The sequence below is a fragment of the Ornithorhynchus anatinus genome, chromosome 4 (genome assembly GCF_004115215.2).
Source record: "Ornithorhynchus anatinus isolate Pmale09 chromosome 4, mOrnAna1.pri.v4, whole genome shotgun sequence".
Lineage (NCBI taxonomy): Eukaryota > Metazoa > Chordata > Mammalia > Monotremata > Ornithorhynchidae > Ornithorhynchus > Ornithorhynchus anatinus.
In genome coordinates this window covers 21,811,534-21,837,870 of record NC_041731.1, presented here as the reverse complement: position 1 = coordinate 21,837,870, position 26,337 = coordinate 21,811,534, and the positions used below count along the sequence as shown (strand labels likewise).

At 62.5% G+C, this 26,337-nt stretch overlaps 1 protein-coding gene across 2 annotated transcripts in view; it reads right to left on the bottom strand.

Moving 5' to 3' along the window:
* Positions 1 to 26,337, bottom strand: part of ATRN (attractin) — a 133,446-nt gene that overhangs the window by 54,424 nt on the left and 52,685 nt on the right. For both annotated transcript variants that reach the window (XM_029062687.2, XM_039911728.1), the window contains exons 4-11: positions 24,032 to 24,160; positions 20,080 to 20,285; positions 18,404 to 18,572; positions 11,799 to 11,889; positions 8,561 to 8,804; positions 6,247 to 6,430; positions 4,167 to 4,321; positions 2,256 to 2,340 (exon numbers count right to left, since the gene is read on the bottom strand). In XM_029062687.2, coding sequence (XP_028918520.2) covers positions 2,256 to 2,340; positions 4,167 to 4,321; positions 6,247 to 6,430; positions 8,561 to 8,804; positions 11,799 to 11,889; positions 18,404 to 18,572; positions 20,080 to 20,285; positions 24,032 to 24,160 — 1,263 coding nt within the window. The remainder of the gene's footprint in view (positions 1 to 2,255; positions 2,341 to 4,166; positions 4,322 to 6,246; positions 6,431 to 8,560; positions 8,805 to 11,798; positions 11,890 to 18,403; positions 18,573 to 20,079; positions 20,286 to 24,031; positions 24,161 to 26,337) is intronic.

Sequence of the window (26,337 nt, the reverse complement as noted above, 5' to 3'; positions counted from 1 at the left end):
GTGCCCGGCGCGTAGTCGGCGCTTAACCGACACCACAAGTAATAGTAATAATTACAGTATCTGTTAAATGCTCACGAGGTGCCCAACGCTGTACTAAGCGCTGGGATGGGTGCCGGCGAATCGGGTCGGACTCGGTCTCTGTCCCACCTGGGGCTCACAGTCTCGATCCCCCATTTTACAGAGGAGGTAACCGAGGCCGTGAGCAGTGAAGTGACTTGCCCGGGGTCACACAGCAGACAAGTGGCGAAGCTGGGATGAGAACCATGACCTTCTGACTCCCAGACCCAGGCTCCAGCCACTACGCCAGGCCGCTTCTCCTACGTCACCAACGGTTATCGTCGTTACGGTGCCCGGCACGTAGTAAGCGCTTAACAGATACCATCTGAAAAAGAAATCACCACCGGGCGCCCGTGAGGCTAGGAGAGCCGGTGAGGGATTTTCACCGACGATATCACGGCCCTCTGGGCCGTACGCCGGTTGCGGGCAGCGAGCAGCGCCCGCTACTTCTGCAAGATTGTCCGCACCCAGGGCTCGGCACGGTACTCCGGTCACGGTGAGCGCTCGGTAAATACCACCGACTGAGGGATTCGTGCACCACGTTGTCTTCTGTCGTGTGCTCCTATCTAAATATCTAAATCTTTGCAGTCCCTAGTGCTAGAGGGTGGGAGTCCCGGGCTAGAGGGGAGGACGTGGGAAAGGGGTCGGCGGCGAGACAGACGAGACCGGGGCCCGGGGAGGAAGCCGGAGCTAGAGGGGCGCAGTGCGTTGGCCGGGCTGGAGGACGAGAGCGGGGAGGTGAGGCAGGACGGGGGGGGGGGGGGGGGGGGGGGGGGCAAGCAGACCGAGAGCTCTAGGGCCAATGGTGAGGAGTCTCTGTTTAATGGGGAGGTGGACGGGCAACCGCCGGAGCTTCTGGAGGAGTGGGGAGACCTGTCCCGAAGGCTTCTGTTGACAGAGAGGGGTGAAGGGAGGGGCGTGCGGAGAGGGGAACGCCGTCCCCCCCCCCAGACTTCCTCTCGCCGCCTCTCCCACGCAGCGGCTGTCCAGCCTTACCCAAGAAGCCATCGAAAACTCACTGGCATACACCGAGTGCTCACTGTGTGCAGACAGCTGCACCGGGCGCTCGGGAGAGTCCAGTGGAAGAGAGTTGGGAGACGCGTCCCCCGTCCACGGCGAGCTTTCGGCCTAGAGGGGGAGAACGCCGCCACCCACGGTTCCGACTCCCGTCCCAGCCGCCGCCGGCCGGCCCCCGACCTCCCGGCCCTCTCTGGGTCCCGCCCGGTCCCTCGCCCACCCCGTCCTCGTTACCGGTTCCCCCGGCAGCCCCGCTGCACGCCACGCGCGCACTCCGGCCGCCTGCCCTTGGCTTCGGTCCCCTCCGGACGGGACGGCGTCTCCCGACCCGGCCACGCCGCGCTCGCCCGAGCGCCCGGTCCGGCGCTCCGCACGGAGCAAGCCCTCGATAGATACCGTCGACTGTTCGACGGGTAACGGCCCGAGGGCCACCCTCCGCCCCCGTCGCGTGAAATGCCCCCGCCTCTGGAGGGTTGCCTCTTTCTCTCCGAGTCGGGCGCCCAATCCGGCCCCCGGAGGCCGCTGTGACACCGAAGCGCCGGCAGAAGACGAGCCCTCTAGACTGTAAGCTGGTCGTGGGAGGGAACGTGTGTCTGTTTACTGTCGAACCGTCCCCTCCCAAGCGCTCGGTCGGTGCTCCGCACAGGGTTAGGCGCTCGGTAAATACGACAGTGAACCATTAATGGCATTTTCTGAGTGCTACACGCGTGCGGAGCACTGGACTACGCGTTTGGGAGAGGACACCAAGTTGCGACACCCGTTCCCTGGCCACGGTGAGCTTACGGTCCAGAGGGTCTACGGACCCCTCTTCGGCAGCTAAGTTCACGGGAAGGAGCGTCCGGGCTGCGGAACGCCCGCGGACCGACAGAATCGATGACCGCGGATCTGACGGGTCGAACCGGGCCCGCGGTGGAGGATGCGTACTTCCGTCCTCCCGCGGAGACCGACGGGCTGGCCGAAGCGTCCCCGGAGAAAACGGAACGCCCCGCCCCGTCTCGTCCGCGCCGAGCCCCGGGCGGCTCTCGGACCACGATGTGAAGGCCTGGGGACGTCGTCGGCTCAAACCTCCGCCCCACTTCGCGACGCCCGACGCCGAGGGGGCACGTCGCCGGGAAAGCCCAGCTTACAAACAGGGCGGGCCGGGCGGCGGGCTCTCCCCGCCGCCCCCCCGGTCTGCTCACCTGTCGTACAAGACCGCCGAGTGGCCAAATCGGTTGACGTCTTGACGGAGGTTGGGGCGGGGCAGCACGGACCAGCGGTCACAAGCTAGGAGGGGGAAACAGGCGGTTAAGAAAAGAGGTCAGACGGCGGGGCCCCGGGAGCCCTCCGTCGGGGGGACGGACGACGGGGACCGCCCGGTTCTACCCGGCCGTAGCTTCGGGGCCGGCAACTGTCATCCGGGGAGATACCAAGGCCACGGGTCCTTTGCCAGCACCAGAGGAGAATCTGGGGAGGGGGGGACGCCCGGCTGGTTGGGATGCAGCACGGGCCGACGGACAGAGCACGGGCCTGGGAGTCAGAAGGATCTGGGTCCTAACCCCGCCCTGCCTCCTTTTTTTTTAAAAGAAAAAAAACAGCATTTGTTAAGTGCTCATTACGTACAAGGCTCCGTTCTAAGCACCGGGGTGGATCCGGGCAAATCGGGTCGGACGCAGTCCCCGTCCCACGTGGGGCTCACGGTCCCAATCCCCGTTTTGCAGATGCAGAAACCGCGAGGGCCAGATCAATGAAGTGAGCTGCCCGGCGATCACACGGCCGACACACGGCGGGGCCGGGATTAGAACCCAGGTCCTTCCGACACCCGGGCCCGGGGCTCTAGCCACTAGACCACGGTGTTTCTCAAGCGCTTCTCACTTCTCCGCCGGGTGACCTCGGGCAAGTCGCTTTGCTTCTCCGGGCCTCAGTTACCTCATCTGGAAAATGGGGATCAGGCCCGTGAGCCCGATGTGGGGCACGGACCGGGTCCAACCTGATCGATCCCCATCGGCCCCAGTGCTCAGCAGAGCGACTGGCACACAGCAACTGCCTAACGAACACGATTTAAAAAAAACCAAAACAAAACAACCAAACACACGAGGTCCCGGTCCTGCGCGGGCATTTCCTTCTACTTCGGACGTTATCCGGAACCTGCGTCTTGATTCCACGTTCTAGCACACTCACGCGAGAAAAAAAGGCAGAGTATGCAAACTGTTTTTCTCGTTTTTCCCGTTCTGCTTTATCTGTGTTTATCCACCTTGTGAAGTGCAGACATTCGAAATAGATTAAAAACAAAAGCAAAAAGGTGCGCTCCTCGACTTCATCTTGAGACACGCCGGTACGTCCTAGGCGACAGGTCTCCCAGGGCAAGGGGCCGAAGTTTAAGCAGGGGCTGCGGATCTCCCTTTGAATCGTCCGGTCGGGGCTTTGGGGACGGGCTGTGCTGCTCTCATCCGGCCAGGCGAAGAACCGAGCGAACCGGGGAGGCAGCGAGGCCGAGCGGAAAGGGCCCCCGGGGCCCGGGAGTCCGGGGGTCAGGGGTTCTAATCCCGGCTCCGCCCCGTGTCGGCCGTGGGACCCCGGGCGGGTCAGTGCCCTTCTCTGTCCCTCGGTCCCCTCATCTGTCACACGGGGACGAAGAGTGAGAGGCCCACGTGGGACGGGGCCCGTGTCCAACCCGATGAGCTTGGATCTACCCCGGCGCTTAGTACAGTGCCTGGCACACAGTAAGCCCTTGGCGAATATCATTAAAAATTAAAAAAAAAAAAGGGTCGGCGATGTCTCGGCTCCAAGAGAAGTCACACACTGGACCGGATAGAGCACGGGCCTGGGAGTCAGAAGGTCACGGGTTCTCATCCCGGCTCCACCCCCTGTCTGCCGTGTGACCCCGAGCAGGTCGCTTGGCTTCTCTGGGCCTCGGTTCCCTCGTCTGTGAAACGGGGACCGGGAGCCTCACGTGGGACAGGGACTGCGCCCGCCCCCATCTGCCTGTATTCACTCCAGGGCTCAGTGCGGCGCCCGGCCCAGGGTGAGTGCTTAACAGATGCCAGGATTACGATGAATCATCATCATCAGGAGGAAGCTCGGGGAAGCGCACCGGCCGTGCAGAGACCTACCGATGTCATAGGCCATGAAGTCGGAAGAGAAGCACTTGGCCCCGTGGCTCATGGACGTGTCGTTGTGGGTGTTCCCGCCAAAGACCAACATGGTCCCGCTGATTATCACTGCCGTGTGCAGGTAGCGGAAGAATCTGCTGTCCTTCAGAATGGTCCTGGGGAGGTGGATCGAAACCGGGCCGTTAGGAATCACGCAGCAGCCGCTCTCCGACGGGGCCCCGCCGTCTGCCCCGATCAATCATCTGATCGACGGCATTTACGGAGCGCTCACTGCGTGCAGAGCACCGGACCAACGGCTTCGGGGGGGGGGGGGGGGGTGCGCCCGTAATTTATTCATTTATACGTTCTGCCTCCGCCTCTAGACCGTAAGCTTGCTGCGGGCAGGGAATGCGTCTACTGCTCTAGTGTGGTCCTCTCAAGCGCTCAGTACGGTGCTCAGCACACAGGAAGCGCTCCATCAATACAACCGAAACCAACGAAATACAGGAAGACAATATAACGGACCCATTCCCGGTCCACGGTGGGCTCGCAGCCCGGGGGGGGGGAAGACAGTCATTCATATAAATTAACGACGGACACGGACAAAAATGCTCCGGGGCTGGGAAGGGGGATGAATGAAGGGAGCGAGGCCGGTCGACGCAGAGGGGAGCGGGAGAACAGGCAAGGGGAGGCCTCCCGGAGGAGACGGGGCCTTCATTAAAGCTTTCAACGGGGCGGGGAGAGGAGGAGAGTCATTGTTTAGCGGGGTAGACGACGACCTCGTCCCATGAGGTCCTTTTCCCGAGGCCAGGCTCCTTCCCCAAACTGCCTAAAACTTACCAGGTCCCCTCACCTGCCCCTTCCCCAGCCACGTCTGGTCCCCCCGCCCCGGGCGGCCTCTCGAACCCCAGCGTGTAATCCGCTCCAGTAGAAGACGAGACTGCTTTTACCGCGTGGCTGGTGTGAAGGCCCGGCCCCACCACCCGACAGAAGATCAACACTTCTCGAAGGACCGCCCGTAACGGGTGGCCTGGTGGGCGGAGCCCGGGCGTCGGAGGACCTGGGTCCTAATCCCGGCTTCGCCGCTCGCCCGCTCTGGGACCTCGGGGGAGTCACTTCAATGCTCTGTGCCTGAGTTTCCTCATCTGCAAATGGGGGTTAAGGCTCGGAGCTCTACGTGGGACAGGGGCCGTGTCCAGCCTGATGATCCCGTACCTACCCCGGTGCTCAGGACAGTGCCCGGCACATAGTAAGTGTTTACCGAATACCTTTAAAAAAAAAAAAAAGAGGGCTTAACGACTGTTTTTCTTTAAAGGGATTAACAAACACCTTAAGGAAAAAAAAAAAAGGAAGGGGGGGGGGGGGAAGGTCCCAAAGAAGCCAAACCTAGAAGACACGGGCCCTGACCATGAATCGTGGTCCATTTCCTGGTTTTCAAGAGCACCCGTTTCTCTTTCAGGGTCAGCTGCCCCCCCCCCCGGACAATTTAGCCCTGGAGATGGGAACCTCGCAAAGGACAGGGAGTTGGGCACCAGGCTGCAAAACACCTGCTTGAGTGTTTATAAATCAACTGAACGCCGGACTGAAAACAAGCAAACACTAAAGGGCCATCTCGTTTCAAGATGCAAATCAGCCAATTTCCCGGGTGGCTGGGCCCAATTACAGCCGGTTACCCAGCTGAGAAACAACCACGGAGTAAAATGCCCCCGCCCCCGCCTTTTTAAATCCTATTTATTAAGCGCTCACTACGTGCCGGGTCCCAGACGTAGGTAGGTACGAGCTCATCGGGTCGGCTACAGTCCCCGTCCCACGAGGGGCTCGCGGTCTGAATCCCCCATTTTCCGGAAGGGTCGACTGAGGCCCGGAGACTTGCCCACGGTCCCCCGGGTAGACAAGTGGTGAAGCGGGGATCTCCTTCCGACTCCCAGGCCCTATCCACCGGGCCGCTCTGCTTCTCAGTCGCCTCCCTGCCATCACCCCCGCGCCCGACGACACGCACGCGCACCCCACGGACCCGTCCGGTCAGGGCGGGATTCAGGAAGATCGCCCCCACCCACCCCCGGCCCGCTCGGTTAGGGCCGGATTCGGGGAGACCGCCTACCACATGTGCGTCTCCACGTGGAACTTATACAAGTCGTCGGCGAGCCTGTTCTTGTTGGCGCTGAAGGCCTTGTACCCGCCGTGCACGTAGACGGACCTGGTCTTGGCGTCGTAGACGCTGCTGTGGCCGTAGCCTCCCTGCACCAGGGCCCCCTTGGTGGCTAAGATCGTCCACGTGTTGGCATCTGAGAAAGGAGACGGGGCCGGGGGTCGGTCCCTCCTCGGTTGAGCCGCGGCCCAGCCGAGGGCCGCGGGGAGGGAGGGGGCGTCCGGGTCGGCGGCGGGGGAAGGGCGTGCGGACGTGAAGCGCGCCGCAAGGTGGGGGCCGGCCCAGCGGTCGCCCGTTTCGCCCTTCCCGCTCCGACCCGGGAGGGCCGTCTTCGCTACGCCCACCTCGTTCGGCCGGTCGCACCCGTCGAGCGCTCCCCGCCTGCGGGGCACGGGACCAGTCGCTCGGGGATAACGGAGCGGGCAGACCCGTTCCCTGCCCGACAGTCCAGAGGGACGGCCTACGGCCCATGGCGCCGTGGCATTTCTGGAGCGCTCACTGGCCGCGGAGCACCGGACTAAGCCGTCGGGCGAGCGCGACGTGAGACCATCGGTTAGACGCGTTCCCCGGCCCGGACCCGGAGATCGGGACTCCCCCCTCCGGGCCCCCCTCATCTCCACCACCTCCTCGAGAGGGCCAACCTCCCGTTCCTGAGGGGGACCGGGACCCCCGTGCCACGCCAAACCCGACGGAGAGGGGGGCACGGTCCTCCCGCCCCCGAGGCCGAGCGGCAGGGGCCTTACTTAGGGGGTGTGGTGCCGTCGACTCCGTCGCCGGAAAGCACACGGTAACAGCGCGGCGTGCTTCCGGCCCCCGAGGACCCGAAGAGGTTCACCGCTGACGTTAACCGCGGGGTTTGCTAGGCGCTCACCGGGTCCCGAGCGCTGGGGTCGACACAGGGGGGATGGGGCGGGACGCAGTCCCCGTCCCACACGGGGCCCACGGTCTTCAACCCCATTTTACAGGCGGGGGAGCCGAGGCCCAGTGAAGTGACTCGCCCAGGGTCACGGAGCGGGCAAGCGGCGCGGCGCGCCGGGGAAAGAAAGGCAACAACCTCTTGCCTGCCTATTTTCCAAAGGGGCCACCTGTTGAGCGCTTACGACGTATCGGGCGCTGTACTGAGCGCCAGGGAAGATACAAACCGATGACGTTGCGCACAGTCCCCGTCCCACACAGGGCTCGCACTCTTACTCCCCACTTTCCGGACGGGGGAACCGAGGCCCAGAGAAGCGAAGTGACTCGCCCCAAGTTCCCCCAGCGGAAAAATGGCAGAGCTGGAATCGGAACCCAGGTCCTTCTAACTCCCAGGCCCAGGCTCTCACTACCAGACCGCCCTGCTTGTTCTCGTCGGCTTCTCAGCCCAGCTCCGCCATCTGTCTGCCCCGGGCCAGTCGCTTCACTTCTCCGGACCTCGGCCCCCTCCTCTGCACGACGGGGATGAAGACCAGGAGCCCCGTGTGGGACCGGGTCCGACCGAATCGTCTCCCATCTCCCCCAGCGCTTAGCAGAGCGCCCGGCACGTAGCGGGCACTTACGCGCCATTAAAAAATAAAGAAAAGGTCTTCTCCGTTTAGGGTCAGGCTGTCCTTCCGGTCGGCGGTGCTGGCCAAGAGGCGGAAGCGCCCGGCCGGGCGCCGGATTCCGACGCGGCATCGGCAGGGATGTGGGGCCGCGGGCCACCGCGCCACAGGGAGGCTCGAGGTCGGGTCCCGTTGGCCCGCGACTAAATCGCTAAGGACCGAGCGTGAGCCTCACGAGGGACAACCCGGTTACCCTGCTTAACAAATACCGACATCGTTGTTATCGTCTTTCCGAAGAGAGAAAACCACGGCCTAGCGGTCAGACCTAGGGCCCGGGAGTCAGAAGGACCTCCTCCTCTAGCCTGGAAGCTCGTCGGGGGCGGGAATGTGTCCGTCTGTCGTTACGCTGCCCTCGCCCAAGCGCTCAGTTCGGGGCTTTGCGCACCGCAAGGGCTCAATAAATACGGTCGAACGAACCAACCGGGTTCTAGTCCCAGGCCCGCCCCTTCGCCGCCGGGTGACCCGGGGCAGGTCGCCTCACTCCCCTGGGCCTCAGCTCCCTCATCGGGAAGATGGGGATCGAGAGCGGGGGCCCTACGTGCAACACGGACCGTGTCCGACCCGCTGAGGCCGGATCTACCCCCCCCCCCCCCGGCGCTTCCAAGAGTGCTTGGCGCCTAAGGAGTGCTTAGCAAGAATCAGAACGACTGCGATCGGCAGTCCCGGCGGAGGCCGGGCGGACCTACCGAGATCGTACTCCTGGACGTTACTCATGTACCCGTAGAGGGGGCAGTGGCCGAAGATGACGAGCATGACGGCGCTGCCGTCCGCCCGGGTGACGACGTGGGCCGAGTGCCCCACCACGGCGTACTGCTCCTTGGCCTTGGGGCTCAGCGGCACCCACGACTCGTTGTGGATGTGGAACGCCCACAGCTGGTTGGTCACGTTGCCCGTCGCGTCGATCTTCCCGCCGTACATGTAGATCTTGTTCTGGAATTCAAACCGGAAAGGGGCGGGGGCGGAGAAAGGAGAATGGTTTAGGACAGATAGGCCCTCGGGTTTCCGGCGGCGGGGAGGGAGAGCAGAGGATGGGGGTGACGTGTTTCTTCCCCTTTTACGGTGCCTGTAACGACAGCGACGGTAACGACGACGGTACCCGTACGGCGCTCCCCGGGCGCCAGGTACGGTACTGAGCGCCGGGGTGGATAGGAGCGAATCGAGTCGGACACGGTCCCCGTACCACGTGGGGCTCGCGGTCTCCATCCCCATTTTACGGAATGGGTCGCTGAGGCTCGGAGATGCGAAGCGACCCGCCCACGGTCACGCAGCAGACGAGCGGCAGAGCCGGGATCACGACCCGTGACCACCTGACTCCCAGGCCCGTACTCGATCCACCGGGCCGAGCTCCTTCTCCGTGTCGAGTGCTCACTACGAGCCGAGCGCCGTCCCAAACGCCGAGCACTGTCCTAAGCGCGTCAACCCGACAGACGGGCACGTCGGTTCCCGACAACAGGATGGCTCTTGGGTGCGTTGTGGTCGGTGACGTGGGGAATTTGGGGTCGGGGAAGAGGTTCATTCCCGTCAACGCTTAACTGCACAGACTGTTATTGGGAAAGTCCCTCTGGACTGACCTTCAAAAAAAAAAAATCGGGCAGAAGCCACCACGGTCAAGTTACGGTAATAATTACGGTATCCGTGAAGTGCTCACTACGTGCCGAGCACTGCAATAATAATGATGATGATGATGGTATCTGCTAAGCGCTTACTAGGAGCCAAGCACCGTTCTGAGCGCTGGGGGAGATACAAGGTCATCGGGTGGGCCTCACGGGCTCAATCCCCATTTTACAGACGAGGCAACTTGCCCGAGGTCACCCGTGGCGGAGGCGGGATTAGAACCCGTGGCCTCTGACTCCCAAGCCCGGGCTCCTGCCGCTCGGCCAGGCCGCTTCTCACGCACGTGGCACACCCCACCTCCGACGGCTGCCTCCTCTTCCCGATCCTCTCTCAGACAGATTCTCTCGCCGCGTAAAGCGACTTGGAAAAATCCAAAAGCCGGAAGCCTCCGCCCTCTGCTCCGGCCCCAGGGGGAGAGAAAATAGGTTCATCCCCGGAACCGGAATGGCGTGAAAGGCTCCGCTCGGTCACACGAGCGACCGCTTTAACCTTCCAGCCCCGCTGCTCGCGTTCATCACGCACCCCCGGGGGAGTCCCCCCCCGAGCCCACGCCGGCGGGCGTTTTTGAGGCGCTCTCCGCGCCGGGCACCTCCGTTGTCGACGAAAGGTCGGGGCAAGACCGGCTCTAGATCTGTGGACGGCGGGCGCCGAAGCGTGGGGAACGGCACGGCTCGGTGGCTGGGGCGCCCGGGTTTGCGAGTCGGGGGGACCTGGGTTCTAATCCGGCTCCACCACCCGTCTGCTGGGTGTGGCCTTAGGCGGAGTCACTTCCCTTCCCTGAGCCTCCGTTTCCTCCTCTGGAAAATGGGGACGAAGAGCGGGAGCCGCGTGGGGGGCAGGGACTGCGTCCAGCCCGATTAACCTGGGACCACCCCAGCGCTCAGAAGAGTGGGTGGCGCCCGGTGAGCGCTTAACGAGGACCGTGACCGTCATTATTGTCTGCGAGGTTACGTAACGGCCACCGGCCACCGGGGTCTGCCCTGAACCGGGCCGTCCGGAGGAGGCACCGGGGGGATTTCCCGAGGCCCACCACCGCCCTGGGGAGCTCCCCGGCCCCCCCCCAGGAATCCAGTCGGGAGGAGGAGGAGGAGCGGCACCTGCCCCGACGTTAGCAGGGAGCAAACGGACAGGCTTCGGGACGAGCCGACGACGTCGCCGGAAGGGCGCGACGCCCACCCCGTCTCCCGGGACGGGAAACGAGGCCCGGAGGGTCTTGGCGAAGCGAAGGGGTTCCCCCTCCGCCAGAATCCCCCCTCAGGATCCGGCAGTGTGCATCACGGCACTTACCGCCTCTGTCACACTGCTCTACTGTTCTCTGCCAAGTGCTCCGCACACGGGGAGGGCTCGATACACACCTGCGGTTTCTTTCAGGATGCACGGGCGTACGTAGGTGTACTGATTACCTGACTTTCCCTCTAATAATGTTGGCATGTGTTAAGCGCCTACTACGTGCAGAGCCCTGTTCTAAGCGCTGGGGTAGGTAGACACAGGGTCATCAGGTTGTCCCACGTGGGGCTCACGGTCTGAACCCCCATTTTACAGATGAGGTCACTGAGGCCCAGAGAAGCGAAGTGACTCGCCCACAGTCACGCAGCTGACGGGGGGGCAGAGGCGGGATTCGAACCCACGACCCCTGACTCGGAAGGCCGGGCTCTTTCCGCTGAGCCGCGCTGCTTCTCTAGACTCTGAGTTCACCGCGGGCAGGAGATGTGCCTGTTTATTGTTCCACTCTCCTCACCCAAGCGCTTAGTACAGTGCACCGCACACAGTACGTCCTCCATAAGTAATGTAATTTACTATTTTCCATACATATATTATCCGTCTCCCCCTCTAGACCGTGAGCTGCTCACCGTGGGCAGGGCACGCGTCTGTTCTGGTGTTCTCTCCCAAGCGTTTAGTCCAGTGCTTTGCACACAGTAGGCGCTCAATAAATACGAATGACCGACTGCTCTGGCTGCAGTTTATTCACTTTATTTACGTACACGCATATGTCTCCCCCTCTAGACCGTGAGTTCACTGTGGGCAGAAAATGTGCCTGCTTACCGTTCCGTTCTCCTCACCCAGGCGCTCAGTTCGGCGCTCTGCACACGGTAAGCCCTCGGTAAATAGGACTGACATATGCGTAACTTATTTATCTCTCATTTCATTTACACGTATTAACATCCGTCTCCCCCTCCGGACTGTGAGTTCATCGTGGGCAGGGCGTGCGTCCGTTTCGCTGTCCCAGCGTCCCCTCCCGAGCGCTCGGTCCAGTGCCCCGCACAGAGTAAGCGCTCGACGGAGGCGGCCGACCGAACGGAGACCTTTTACCTGGTGCAGTGCCAACGAATGGCCGTACCGGATGACCACCGGGCTCCCGGTGACGTTCAGGGGTAGCCACTCCCCGGCGTCCAGGTCGTACCTGCGTGACAACGGGAGAAGACCGCGTTACTGCCGGGGCTACGACCTCTGACGTCCCTCTGCCCACCTCCTGCCTCCGGGAGCTGCTCCAGCCTGAGAGGAAATGATGATAATGACCATGATGGTACCCGGTAAGCGCTTACTACGTGCCAAGCACCGTTCTAAGCCCCGGGGTGGCTACCAGCTGACCAGGTCGGACGCGGTTCCCGTCCCGGGTGGGGCCGACGGTCTTCACTCCCATCGGACGGCTGCGGGAACTGAGGTCCAGAGACGTCAGGGGACCCGCACGAGGTCGCCCAGCAGACAGGAGGCCATCACGGCGGTCCGCAAGCGCTGCCCGGGAGCTGAGCGCCGGGGTAGACGCGAGGGCGGGGGAGGGGATCCGGTCCCGCGCGGGGCTCACGACCCATCTCCTCCCCACGCGTGGGGAGACTCGGCCCGAGAGAGGAGAGGCGGCGTAGCCCCGCGGGTAGAGCACGGGCCCGGGAGGCAGAAGGGCACGGCTTCTGATCCCGGCTCTGCCCCGAGACTCCTGGGTGACCTTGGGCGAGCCCCGGGCCTCGGCTCCCTCATCTGGAAAAGGGGGATCGAGACCGACAGCCCCGGGTGGGACGGGGACCGCGTCCAACCCCATCTCCCTGGCACACAGTAAGCTCTTCACACGCACCGCAATTCTCCTTCTTCTTCTGATTAGGTTAAGTGACCCGCCAGAGGATTCAAACCCAAGCCTCTTGGCTTCCAGGCCCGGGCTCTTCCCCGCTCTCGAAGCGTCCGGCGAACAGACGGCTGGCAGAGAGCGGGCTGCGAGGTAATTGGGGGGGGGGGGGGCCCTGCCAGGCAGCGGGACCCCAAGTCCGGCGGGCGGAGCCAGACGGCCGCAGAGCCAAGGGGGTAGCGACGGAAGCCGACGGGATGCTCATTACGTCCACGACCTCGAGCTCGGACGCTTCTCCTACGTGAAACTGTTTAATGTCGCGCCCCCCCCCCCCGGCCCCCCCCAGAAGGCAAGCTACCTCAACTCGTTTCTCCCCTGCCGCAGACAACCCAGGCCGCGCACTTTGCTCCTCCAATGCCAATCCGCTCCCTGGGCCTCCGTCTGGTCCATCCCGCCGCCGACCTCTCGCCCTCGTCCTGCCTCGGGCCCGGAACGCCCCCCCCCCCCCCTTCCTCATATCCCACGGACGTCGACTCTCCCCGCCCTCAGAGCCTTCCTCAAGGCCCAACTCCTCCAGGAGGCCTCTCCCGACCGAGCCCCCCCTCTCCCCTCCTCCCACCCCCTCCCGCGTCGCCCTCGCAATTGGATCTGCTCCCTCGGTTCATCCCTCCCCCGGCACGTACGTGCAGATCCTCAGTTCATTTATCGGTATTGCCGTCCGCCTCCCTCTCTAGACCGCGCCCCTGTCGCGGGGCCGGAGAATCTGTCTCTCAGCTCCGTTCAAGCCCGCTCTGCTCTGTACACAGTAAGCGCTCAATAAATACGACTGACTCTGATCTGAGGGCGGGGAACGAGTCCGTCCACTCTTCCGTTCTCTGCCAGGGACTTTCGTCGTCATAAAAAGAGGCCCTGCCCCACCTCAAACAGCTCCCTCGGCCTCCCTCGGTCTGATCCGAACGCTGCGGGGATGCAACGTGGCCCCCTACTCTGTCCCTCTGGACTCTCCCAAGCGCTCAGCCCAGCACTCCGCACACGGTGTCAAGCGCTCAACAAATACCACCGATTTACCGATCGACTGAAAGGGCTCTGCTTCGGTTCACCGCCCGGTCAGGGAAGGGCGGTGGCTCAGACTGGCTTTCGGCAGGCCCTCCGAGACGGGCTGCTGGCGATCACCGAGAGGCTACGGCGTCGCTCTGGAATAAAACGGGAAATCCCTCTTTCTTCTATCCCGGTTTTTTTAAAAACGGTATCTGTTAAGCGCTTACTTACTATGTGCCAGACAACCGTTCCGAGCGCTGGGGTAACACAAAGTCCCCGTCCCAGGTGGGGCTCACGGTCTCCATCCCCATTCTACAGATGAGGGCGCTGAGGCCCGGGGAAGCGCAGCGCCTCGCCCAAGATCACGCAGCCGGGAGCAGTACCCGGCTACTTCTGTTCCCAGACCCAGGCTTCATCCGCTGGGCCTCGCTACTTCTCTAAGTCCTAGGGAGGCAGCGTGGCTGGGTGGAAGGGGCGAGGGCTTGGGAGTCGGAGGTCATGGGTTCTAATCCCCGCTCCTCCGCCTGTCGGCTCTGTGACTTGGGGCGAGTCACTTGGCTTCCCTGGGCCTCAGCGACCTCATCTGTACGACGGGGAGGAAGACTGTCAGCCCCACGCGGGACGACCCGATGACCTCCTAGCTCCCCCGGCGCTTACAACGGCGTTGGGCGCGTAGTAAGGGCTCAATAAATATCGTCATCGTTACTGTCATCATTACTTCGGAATGCCCAGATTCCAGATACGGGCACTTCCGCCCATGTCCAAACCCGAGATGTCTCGCCGACTCGAAAAGCAGTCGGAGCCCTTCAACCTCCGGAGAGACGGGGAGAGAGAGAGAAGCATCCTTTCTAAGGGGTTTCTTAAAAACCTCCGCTGGCAAGTAAGCCTCCCGACGCCATTCTTAATCCAATTTTAAAGGCTTCTGGTTAACTGGGGCGAGAGTCGGCGGGGCACCGCTCATTCACACCGGTGCCTCGAGATCATTACGAGTTTGGCCGCGGAGGCTGTCTCCCCATCGGGGGATATCACAATTGACCCAAGCCACTTCTTGGGAGGTTTTCCAAAGCCACTACCCTCTTTCCTCCACGCATCTGCAAGGCAAGAAAGGGAGACTGCAAGGACCCCGTACGTAAATATTCACTTGGCATTTTTTAAAGCTGTAAATGAAACGGGCAGCGTACCGGGGGGGGGGGTTCCCAGAACTCCACTCCTGAGCCTCGACACTCTTTCCCTCTCATACAGAACCTCTTCGCTCATATAATTGCCTCTCCTTACCCCCGCTTTTTGAGGCAGAAATGAAAGATTCCTTTTATTTTTTTCAAGCGGCGACAGCGGTGCACCCTGGGGTGACGATGATGCTGACTGTGGCCTCCGCTAAGGCACTATACTCAGCGCCGGTACGGATACAAGCAGATCGGGCTAGACACGGTCCCTGTCCCACACGGGGGCTCACGGTCTCGACCCCCGTTTTACGGAGGAGGCGCCCGAGGCCCAGAAGCAAAGTGGCTCGCCCGAGGTCACAAAGCAGACGGGTGGCGGAGTCCTCCTGAGTGCCGGGCCCCGGCACGTTTCGCCGGGCAGGGAGAGGAGAAAGGCGGGGGGAGGTTAACCATAATTCCACGCGTCCCTACTGAACGGAGCACTTGGGAGACCGAAACGGAAACGCCCCGTCTCCTTTCTCCTTTTCTCTCTCCCCCCCCGCCTCCCTTTATTCCCTCGGGAATAGTCCCCGCCCTCTCTTTTCGAGTTGCTGAAATGACGGGGGGGGGGGGGGGAAGGGAGGGGCAACTCTGCAGGTAGATGCCGCGTTAGCATCCTTGGCTTATTCTCCTGTTTTTACGTTTTCACCGTCTCATCGGCGTGGTCTAAGTGGGAAGGGACCGGGTCCGGGAGTCAGAGGACCTGGGTTCCGATCTCAGCTCTACTACTTGTCTGCTGGCTGACCTTGGGCAAGCCACCTCACTTCTCTGGGCCTCGGTCCCCCTCGCCTGCAAAACGGCGACGCAACAGCTGTGCCCCCTCCTGCTCAGACCGGGATCCCCGGGTGGGACCTGACTATCGCCCATCTACCCCAACGCTCGGAACAGCGCTCCGCACACTCCGTGTGCTGAACAAATCCCACCACGAGCACTCCCCTTCCTTACGTGTCCATCTCCTCCGCCCTCCCTCATTCTTAGATCGTGAGCCCCTCGGCTGCTAGGGTCCGCGTGCTTTTCAATCCACGGTATTTCTTGAGCTTCGGGGTCTGCTACGGCCGGAACGCTGGTACTGAGCGACGTTCGTACGGATACTTTATCCCTGGGCTTCTGCACCAAGTAAGCGCTCAACAGACGCCATTATTCATTCAGTAGCACCGATCGAGCGCTTCCTGTGTGCACGGGCGCCGTACCGAGCGCTTGGCACGTACAGTTCGGCAACGGACAGAGACAACCCCAGCCCAGTGACGGGCTCACGCTATCCGCTACGACTAACGGCTACTAATTCCTAATCAGTGAAGTCCACACTAAGAGACGGCCGCCGATTTCCCTCAGGCCCAGAAACCACAAGATGACTGAGGCTCGGCCCGCGGCGACCGGGTAGCTCTAGATACGAAGTGCTAAATAACGCTAAACAACATTCACGTCGGGACGTCCGGGTAACAGACGGGGACGCCGCCACGGCAGGGCAGGAAAGCAGTCTAGACCACTTCCGCGACAGTGGCGCCCGCGGGGCAGAAAGGCCCGACGGGAGAAGCGAAAACAAAACGCAGCCGCGCGCAACCTGGCCTCCAACCTCACAAGACTCACAGAGGCTGGGCGAGCCGGCTATGACGCTGACGTGTTGCACTGGCCCAGACGCTCGGTAGGGCGCTCTGCACAGAGTAAACGCTCAACGGATGACACTGACTGATGGACGAGAACACTCTGGCAATGACGGAGGCGACGGAAATGGCTCAAAAATGAAGCGCGTCATTTCTCACCTTGCTGGGACTTACCGAGCAACTGTAGCACCACCTCGGAACGGTTACCGTACCTCACGCTCGTCTGTCTCGCCGCCGACTCCTGGCCCACGTCCCGCCGTGGGCCCGGAGCGCCCTCCCTCCTCCTACCCGACGGACGGTGGCTTTCCCCACCTTGGAAGCCTTTTTGAGGGCCCATCTCCTCCAAGAGGCCTTCCCTGACTAAGCGCTCGTTTCTTCTTCCCCACTCCCTCTACGTCAACCTTGAACTTCCGTCGGCTCCCTTAACTCCCCCCGCCCTCAGCCCCGCCGCACTCATGCTCATATCTGTCATTTATTCATTTATGTTAATCTTCTGTCTCCCCCTCTAGACCGTAGGCTCTTTGTGGGCAGTTTCTGTGTCTACCAACTCTGCTCTGCTGTCCTCTCCCAGGTGCTCGGTACAGTGCTCTGCACAGAGTGAACGCTCCACAGGTACATTCGCTTGACGAATTACGTATCACTGTAGGTTACAGTTCGGTTCGGCCATTCCGCAGGCCACGGTTTGGGCCGGGCACGTCCCAGACCACTGGAGGTTCTCGCGAAGTGGGGGGACGTGGGCTAAACACGATGGGGAGTCGGCATGTCGCCGGATCAGCCTTACTGATTGAGCGCTTACCGTGCGCAGAGTACTGCGCTAAGCGGTTGGGAGAGAACAAAATCGGACGATAAACAGATTCCTTGCCCGCCCCGAGCCGACGGGGTAGAGGACCGTGAGCCCCAGGTGGGACAGGGACCGCGTCTGCCCCGATTAGCTCGAATCTCCCCCACCGCTTGGCACACAGTAAGCACCAAACAAATACAAGGGGGAAAAAGTCGGTCCCTGGCATTCCCGACCGGATTCGGGATCGGGACAAACCACCCGGAACCAGTTTAGGGGCCCTGCTAAAATCTGCGGTGCACCGGGAGGGGCTATGGCCCGCCAGTGATCCAGGGGTGACCGGGGAAGTGAAACAGCAGAGCCAGAGGAAGAGGCCGCCCCGTTCCCTTCCCCCGTATCATTATGTATCATATATACGGAACGTGGGGCATTCGTTAAGCGCTCGCTGTTTGCCGGGCACCGGTCTGTGCTCTGGGGTGGACGCAAGAAAATCGGGTTGGATACAGTGCCCGTCCCACATGGGGCTTACAGTCTCCATCCCCATTTTAACAGCTGGGGGAAAGGAGGCCCGGAGAAGTGAAGCGAGTGGCCCAAGGTCCCACAGCCGACACACAGCGAGCAAGCGGTGGAGCGGGATTGGAACCCAGGTCCTTCGGGCTCCCCGACCGGGGCTCTACCCAGAGAAGCAGCGTGGCCCGGTGCAAAGAGCCCGGGCTTGGGAATCCGAGCTCACGGGTTCGAATCCTCCCGGCTCTGCCACTTGTCAGCTGTGGGACCGTGGGCGAGTCACTTACCTTCTCCGGGCCTCAGTTACCTCATCTGTAAAATGGGGATTCACCGCGAGCCTCGCGGGGGACCACCTGATGACCCCGTATCTCCCCCCAGCGCTCGGAACGGCGCTCCGCACACAGTAAGCGCTTAACAGACACCGACACGATCACTATTATTAGGCCTCGCTTCCCTCAACTGTAAAACGGGGATTAACACGGAGAGGCCCACGTGAAACGGGGACTGTGTCCGACCCAACCTGCTCGAATCTACCCCAGCGCTTAGTATAGTACTTGGCACATACCAAATGCTTAACGGATCCCACAGCTATCATTATTACTACCGCTACTTATGGTTACTGATAAACTCGGGAGACCTTGCAATGGGGATGTTTCGTTTTGCCGCAGATACCGGAGGGGTGGAGGGGGCTTGGCGGGGCACGAGCCCAGCCTTCGGCGACCGCGGGTCTAACTTACGCCAGGACCATGCTGAAATCGGAATGGTTGAACGTATAGCCTCCGACGACCCACATGACGTTGTTGTTGACCACGGCTTTGTGAGAGGCCCTGGGGAGCTTGGGCCAGGGGTACTCCTCCCGGGTCCAGAACGACTGATTCGCGGGGACCGGGATGGAGCAGCCGGGACCTGTGAGGACAGACGGACGGACGGAGGGAGGGAGGGAGGGAGAAGGGGCGGGACGGAGGGAAGGAGAGAGGGAGGGGCGGAGGGAGACAGAGGGTGGGAGAGAGGGAGGGGGAGGAGGGAGGAAAGAGAGGAAGAGAGGGAGGGAGAGGGAGGGAAGGAAAGGAGGGAGAAGCAGGGAGAGAGGGAAGAAGGGGGAGGGAAGGAGGGAGAAAAGACAGGGAGGGGGGGGAAGGAGGAAGAAGGGGGAGGGAAGGAGGGAGGAAGGGAAGCAGGGAGGGAGGGAGGGAGAAGAGGGATGGAGGGAGGGAAGCAGGAAGGGGAAGAGGAGGGAGAGGAGAAGGGGGCGGGGAAGGGGGGAGAACAGGCTTTAAGATGACGGCCTTACCGAGGCCGGACCCCGAGCCCAGACGGGCCTAGAGGGCTGCACCGCATCATCGTTGGGCGGTTTCTCCACCGCTGGACCTTCGCGACCCCAGGACCCGTACGGCGAGAAGGGGTTTGGGGGATTCCCTCCCCTGCCCCGGGCCCCCTCCGTCCCACCCCCGACCCCGGGAGCTTTATGCTCTTCGAGAAAAAGGAACTTCAGAAACAGCCCGGCCCGGGAGGGTCCGGCCCGGTGCGGCTGCGGGAGGCGGCACTTATTTTCGCCCGGCGGGTCGGCGATCTCGGGGGCCGGGTCCTCCCCGGGCCCTGGGGTCAGGGGCAGCGGGGGAAGCCGTAACTGCCAAGCCCGAAGCCATTCCGCCTCCGAGAAGCAGCGTGGCCTAATGGATAGAGCCCGGGCCCGGGGGTCGGAGGACCTGGGTTTTTATCCCAGTGCCGCCACGTGGCCGCCGTGTGACCTCGGGCAAGCCACTTCGCTCCCCCACGCCTCGGTTGCCTCATCTGTAGAAAGGGGATTAGGACTGGGAGCCCCGTGTGGGCCAGAGACCGCGTCCAACCTGATTCGCTGACATCCCCCCCCAGCGCTTAGTGATCACAGCCCGGCCTAGGGGCTAGAACACGGGCCCGGGAGTCGCAAGGACCTGAGTTCTAATCCCGGCTCCGCCACCCGTGTGCCCTGTGACCCCGAGCAAGTCACTTCACTTCTCCAGGCCTCAGCTCCCTCATCTGTAAAACGGGGATAAGAGTGTGAGCCCCACGTGAGACAGGGACCGGGTCCAAACGGATCCACTTGTACCCACCTCACTGATCAGTGCTCGGCACGTAGTAAGGGCTTCACAAGTACCGCCGTTATCACCTTTAGCGGTTATCATAATTACGGTACTCGTGAAGCGCTTACTGTGTGCCAGGCACCGTTCCGAGCGCCGGACAGTACTTGGGACGTACAGTAAGCGCCTTTAAGAAGTGTCATAAAGAGAAAAGGCGGGGCATTTCATTCCGCGATTGTTTTCCGGCCCGGCGTCTGTCTGTCATTCAGCCCCGCCACGCAGGATGGCCTGACTCACCTACCGGCCCGCGGGTGACCGTTCGGGGTGGAAGGCCGAGGGCGCGCCCGGTTACTCACCCTGCCAGTCGGAGAAGCAGGAGCACCCTCGGGCATCGCTGGCGTTGCAGGCGCCGCGCAGGGGGGCGCCGCACCGGGCCGGGCAGTGGGGGATATCGCAGGCCTCGCCGGTCCAGCCGGGCGAGCACTGGCACGCCACCGTGTCGCTGCTGTTGCTCAGCTGGCACTCTCCTCGCCCGGAGCAGTTATTGGGGCACGAGTCAAAACTGGCACGGGCACGGGAGGGAAGACCACATCAGCCGCCGCCGCCTTTTCGACGCGCTTTCGCGGGGACCTTTTGACCCCGGTGACGCTCGCGACCCGCCCCCGGCTGCTAGCCCGCGGGGCCACCCCATCGCCAGCCCAGGGGAGTTCTTGACCACGGTCCCGCTCGCGACCCCTCCGCCTGCTGGTCCACGGGGAGTTCTTTAACACGGCGCCGCTCACGTCACCCCGACGATCGCTAGCCCTCACCAGCCTCAAGCCAAGGAACGACTCCCCGCCTCCGGGGGGACCTCGGGTCCTCCCCACCCTGAGCCCCCAGCGGGGCTGCCGCGGGGTCCCGGGCCCCCGCCGCCCTGCCACCCTCCCGAAAGCATCCCCCAGTCATTCCTCTGCTTCCATCTACTCTGACAAGGACGGCGCCGATCAAACAGTCCTATTCACCGAGCGCGGACCGTGCGCAGGGCCCCGTACTGAGCGCGAGGGAGAGGACCACAGAACGCAGACGGTTGTCACGTTCCCCGCCCGCCCTCCCGGTGAGATGCGGCGGGGCCTAATGGATAGGGCCCAGGCCCGGGAGTCGGCAGGTCATGGGTTCTAATCCTGGCTCCGCCCCTCGTCCGCCGTGGGACCTCAGACGAGTCACTTCACTCCCCCGACGCGGAAGATTTGGACCAAGACTGTGAGCCCCCCGTGGGACACGGACCGCGTCCAACCTGACTAGCTCGCGTCTACCCCGGCGCTTGCAACAGCGCCTGGCCCACAGTACACGCTTTAACAAGTACCAGTTCAAAAAAAAAAAATACAAGGCTTCCTTCAGACCACGGGTTCTGGAAAAGTTCCGTGCCGGGACGGGGGGAGATGGGGCGGAGGCCCCGTCCCGGCCCCGCCTTCCCGGGCCGATTCAAGGGGAACCCTCACCTACGAGAGTGCCGGTGTGAAAAGCGGGGCGAGGCAGGATGGGAAGACTTGGAAGGAATGGGGTTATCCCGACCCGGCTAACGAGGCAGAGGCTGGAGAAGACGGGGAGAGAGAGAGAGAGAGAGAGAGAGAGAGAGAGAGAGAGAGAGAGAGAGAGAGAGAGAGAGAGAGAGAGAGAAGGAAAGGAGCGGAAGGCAGAGACGGAGGGACAGAGAGAGAACAGTCGACCGGTGCTACCGACCGACCGAGCGCTTACTCTGTTGGCGGAGCGCCGTACTAAGTGAGCGCTTCCTGTCCTCGGGTGTTTGGGAGACTACGACAGAGTCGTCGTCTTTGCTCTTCTATGAGATTTCAGCGCTGACTACGCGTCAGGCTCCGTACTAAGGCCAGGGGTAGCGACGAGACCATCAGGTTGGACACAGTCCCCGTCCCGCGCGGGGCGCCCAGTCTTCACCCTCATTTTCCGGGGGAAGGGACCGACCGAGGCCGCGCGGCAGACAGGCGGCGGGGGCCGGGATTGGAACCCGGCTCCTTCCGACTCTCAGGCCCGACGTCTCTCCCCTAGGCCGCGCTGCTTCTCATTAAATGATCGTCGCTTTGTCACGCTAATACACGTAGACAGATCACAGATGTCTACCTAAGTGCCACGGGGCCGAGGAAAGGGCGGAGACCAAGGGCTCCGAGGGTAGGTAACACAGTCGGGAGGGGCAACCTGGGAAGGCTTCTTGAAGGAGGTGTGACCTCATGAAGGCTCTGAGGGGCAGGGAACGTGTCCGCTTTGTTTCTTCTGTACTGCGGTCTCCCCGGCGCTGAAAACAGTGCTCTGCCCACAGTAAGTGCTCAATAAATACCACCGGATTGATGGATGGATTAGGAGAGTGGTATCTCGGGGAGTTTCGGGCTAGGGGGAGGACGTGGGAAAGGGGTCGGCGGCGAGATAAGACAAAAATCGGGGCACCGTGAGGAAGCTGGCGCTAGAGGAGCGGAGCGTGCGGGCCGGGCAGGAGGAGGAGAGCAGTGAGGTGAGGCGGGGTCGGGGGGCAAGCCGGTGGACGGTTTCTAAGCCCACGGCAAGGAGTGAAAATTCTTCTACTTTATCTCCTCTTTCTCTGATCTGCCTTCACGTCTGTGTCTGCCTGGGGGCTGTGAGCTCCTTGTGGGCGGGCCCCGCATCTATCAGCTCCGTTATACTGTACTCTCCCAAGCGCTCAGTACAGTGCTCCGCACGCGGTAAGCTCTCGCCGAAGACCTCCGACCGACCGCCTGACGCAGGCGGCTACCGGGATGGAAGACGATCCATAAGGAAATGCGCAGGTGTGTCTCGAAAACACCTTCAACCGATACGGAGGGAAACGTAATTAATTCACACCCAAGGACTTCGCCTAGACAGCCTTGGGTATACGTAGGGTTAATGATTAAACGCCAAAAGCCACCGCGGGGATATTCTTATGCGGAAGCATCTAACGGAGGGGGGACATTCTTAGGTGGAAGTACCGAGCTGCCAGAGCCCGGGAACGAGAGGAACCCGTTACGACCCTGGACCTGATTTCTCCCAGACCGCAACCCCAAAGAGCCTCTCATCTTTCCGTTCGCGTCCCCGTCCCCGTACCTGGGCCGTTCTAACGTCTTACTGATTCAACGGGCGGGAACTCCCTGTTTACTGTCATTCTGTCCGCTCCCGAGCGTTTCATATAGTGCTCGGCACTCCGTAAGGGCGCGGTCAAGACGATCGGAGGAACTGCCCCAACGTATCTGGCTCCGGTCTTCTCCCCGAACTGTTTTCCTAGACTGTGAGCCCCTCCGCGGGGAGAGAGGGTCTAGATCTCTATTTCTTTTTCTCAAGGGTATCTGTCAAGGCGCTGACGGCGTGCCAGGCGTCGTCTCGAGTGCCGAGGTAGATGCAAGCTAGTCAGGTTGGGATAACGTGGGGCTCACCGTTTTCGACTCCATTTTTACAGATGAGGCCACCGAGGCCCGGAGAAGTACGGTGACTCGCCCAAGGTCACACAACAGACAAATGACAGAGCCGGGTTTAGAGCCCAGGTCCTTCCGACTGACCGACTCCGATTCCCAAACCCGAGCTCCGACCTCCAGGCCACGCTGCGCTTCTATTTCCCAGCTCCACGCTTTTTCCCAGTGCCTAACGGAACGCTGTACATAGCTGCGGTTTAACTCTTTATTGAGTTTTACCAATGTCCGTCTCCTCCTCTAGACTGGGAGCTCTCGCGGGCGGGACCGCGTCTGCTTGTCGCTAACACCGCACTCTCCCAAGCGCTCAATACAGTGCTCCGTATAGAGTCGGCGCCCGATAAATACGACCGAATGAATGAACGAACGCTGAGGAAGCGGTCCGGCCTAGCGGACGGAGCACGGGCCTGGGAATCAGAGTCAGTCGGCACTGAAAGAGCGCTTGGGAGAGTCCGGCAGAACACTAAACGGACACATCCCCCGCCCGCGACGAGCTTCCGGTCTCCGGGGAGCTTACGGATGGTATGACTGGTTGAGCGACCGACCGACCGACCGACGGGCGGTCGATCCCTGCCTCCCCACGGCTCGCCTACACGCTGGCTACGCCCGCCTCCCCGGTCCCGGCAACGGCTCTAACAATTCCTTCACCTCCGGCCCCGCTGGGGCCGGGCCGGGGAAGGGACCCTGACAGTCGAAATCGGTCTCCTCTCTCCAGAGGCAGGAACTGGCTTCCTAGGGGAACCCTCAAGCCCGCAGGAGGGAATCCCACGCGCCAGAAATGGGGCGCTCGGCTTCGGCGGCAGGTCGGGGGGGGGGGGGGGGGGGGGGGGGGGCGGGGCCCGGGACCCGTCCCCGTGCTCACTTGTAGGTGATGTTGAATCCCGTCAGGTTGTAGGCCGCGTCGCTGAAGAAGTGCAGCAGGACGTAGCCCGAGGTGGCCACCACTTCCGGGACCGTCTGGTTGCCGTCTCTCTCGGGAACAATGAGGCCGCTGAAAGGGGGAGAGGGGCCGTTATTCAGGACGGTGAGTGGAATGACAATACTCATAATGACAGCGGTACCCGCTAAGCGCTTACTATGAGCCAGAAGCGCTCAGGTAGATAATAATAGCGGTGTCTGTTAAGTGCCGATTACGTGTCGGGCACCGCACCGAGCGCCGGGGTGGACAGAGGTAAATTGGGTGGGACACGGTCCCTGGCCCACGTGGGGCTCACTGTCCCAATCTCCATTTTACAGACGAGGGAACCGAGACGAGCGAAGTGACTCGCCCCAAGTCACAGAGGAGCCGGGGGGCGGAGCCGGGATTAGAACCCGGGTCCCGGGCCCACGCTCCTTCCCCTCGCCCGCGGTGCGGAACCCTTACCTGTGTCTGGCGCTCTTCCGCGCAGTAGATCGATCCAGGGGGGTGTCTGCCTTTGCCTTGGCAAACGCCAACTCGCTCCAACAGCGCGCGCTCGGCACGGGGCCGTTTCTAAGATGCCCCTCGCGGAAGGGGTGAAACTGGTTCAAGCCGACACCCTCGTCCCCTGGCTCGCCCCTGACCTCCCATCCGCTGCGGGAAACCACCGTGCCCGCCCTCCAGTGGGTCTGCTGCACCGGGAAGGACCCCAAAACTGAAAGCCCACCCAGAGTCCTCTGCTCTCCTCCTGCTCCACCCAGACCCCCCGCGGCAAACAGGACTCCGGGATGCTTCTCTCTTCTCTCTCTACCTCCCTCTTCTCCCCTCTCCCCCCGGCTTCCTTTCCACCCTTCCCTCTCTTTTTCCCCCACTCCCTCCATCTCTCTCACCTCCCTCCTTCCCCCTTCCTTTCTTCCCTTTCTCCTCCCTCTCTCTTTATCCCCGCCGTCTCTATCTCCCCTCCCTCTCTCTTCCCTCTCTTTCCCCTTCTTCTCTTTCTTTCTCTCCCCCCCCCCCCCCCCCCCCCCCCCCGCCCGCCCAATCTCACCTTCGGGCGTTCACCGTCACTGCCCACCCGGTCCCCGCCCCCATTCTTTCTACCTCGCGACCTCGGCACGGGATGGCCCGCTCCCCTCTCCGCCGGCGACTGCCGGGCCCTCGGAGCTCCGGAGGGGAAGAGCGGACCCCCTCCGACTCGCCCACTTCTTCCCCGCGCCCTCGTTTCGGCGGGTTGAGATAGATCCCCGACTCCCGCTTGGCTGGGATAAGGTGGCGGGGGGATCCACAAAGCATCGAGTAGATGACAACGTAAGGACTGTGGCCTAGTGGACAGAGCCCAGGCCTGAGGGGAAGAGTGGATTCCATGCCAACCTCTCGCGCCAATAATCTCTCCACCGTGAGCCTGACTTATCCACGGGGACGCGGCCTTGCCCGTCGCCCGCCCCACGCACGCAGTCCTCCGTGCCGGAGGACTGGGGAAGGGGGAGGTCGGTGGCCTCCTACCGGCTCCTCTCGACTGATCTCTGGGGCTCTCGGGCCAGCCCACTCCAAATCGGCTCTCCTCTGGTACGCGTTGAGCCCTTATTACGTGCCAGGCACCGTCCTAGGCCCTGGGGGAGATACCAGCTCACGGGGTTGGTCGGAGCGCCTCGTCCCACGGGGGGCTCACGGTCTTCATCCCCATCCTCCAGATGAGGTCAACTGAGGCCCAGAGAAGCGGAGTGACCTGCCTCCGGTCCCACAGCAGACGAGTGGCGGAACTGACGCTAGAACCCGGGTCTCTCTGCCTCCCGGGCCCGTGCTCTATCCACTAGGCCGCGCTGCTTCTCTTTTGCCCTCCGCTCGGCATCACCTGCCGCCCACCTCTATCACCTGTCCACTCTCCAACTTTCCCAAGTCTCTTTCCACAGAGGCCACTGCTCCACCTCCACTAAGAAGCTGTCCTGATTAAACCCCCCCTCTCCGCCCCCCGGCCGGCGCCATCGGGGTCTCATCCCTCCCCCCTTCCATCGGTTGACCCTCGCCGTTCCTCTATTTCTAGCTACGTCACGCATAGCGGGGGTGGGGTCTGTGACGGGGTCCACAGTTTCCATCCCCATTTTACGGATGAGGTCACCGCGGCCCACGGAGATGAAGCGCCTTGCCCGAGCAGACCGGGGGCAGAGCCGGGTCCAGAACCCGTGACCTTCCGGCTCCCGGGCCCGGGCTCCATCCGCCAGGCCAGGCCAGGCCGTTCCTCAACGCGAGCGCCGGCTGACCTCTCCGACTCG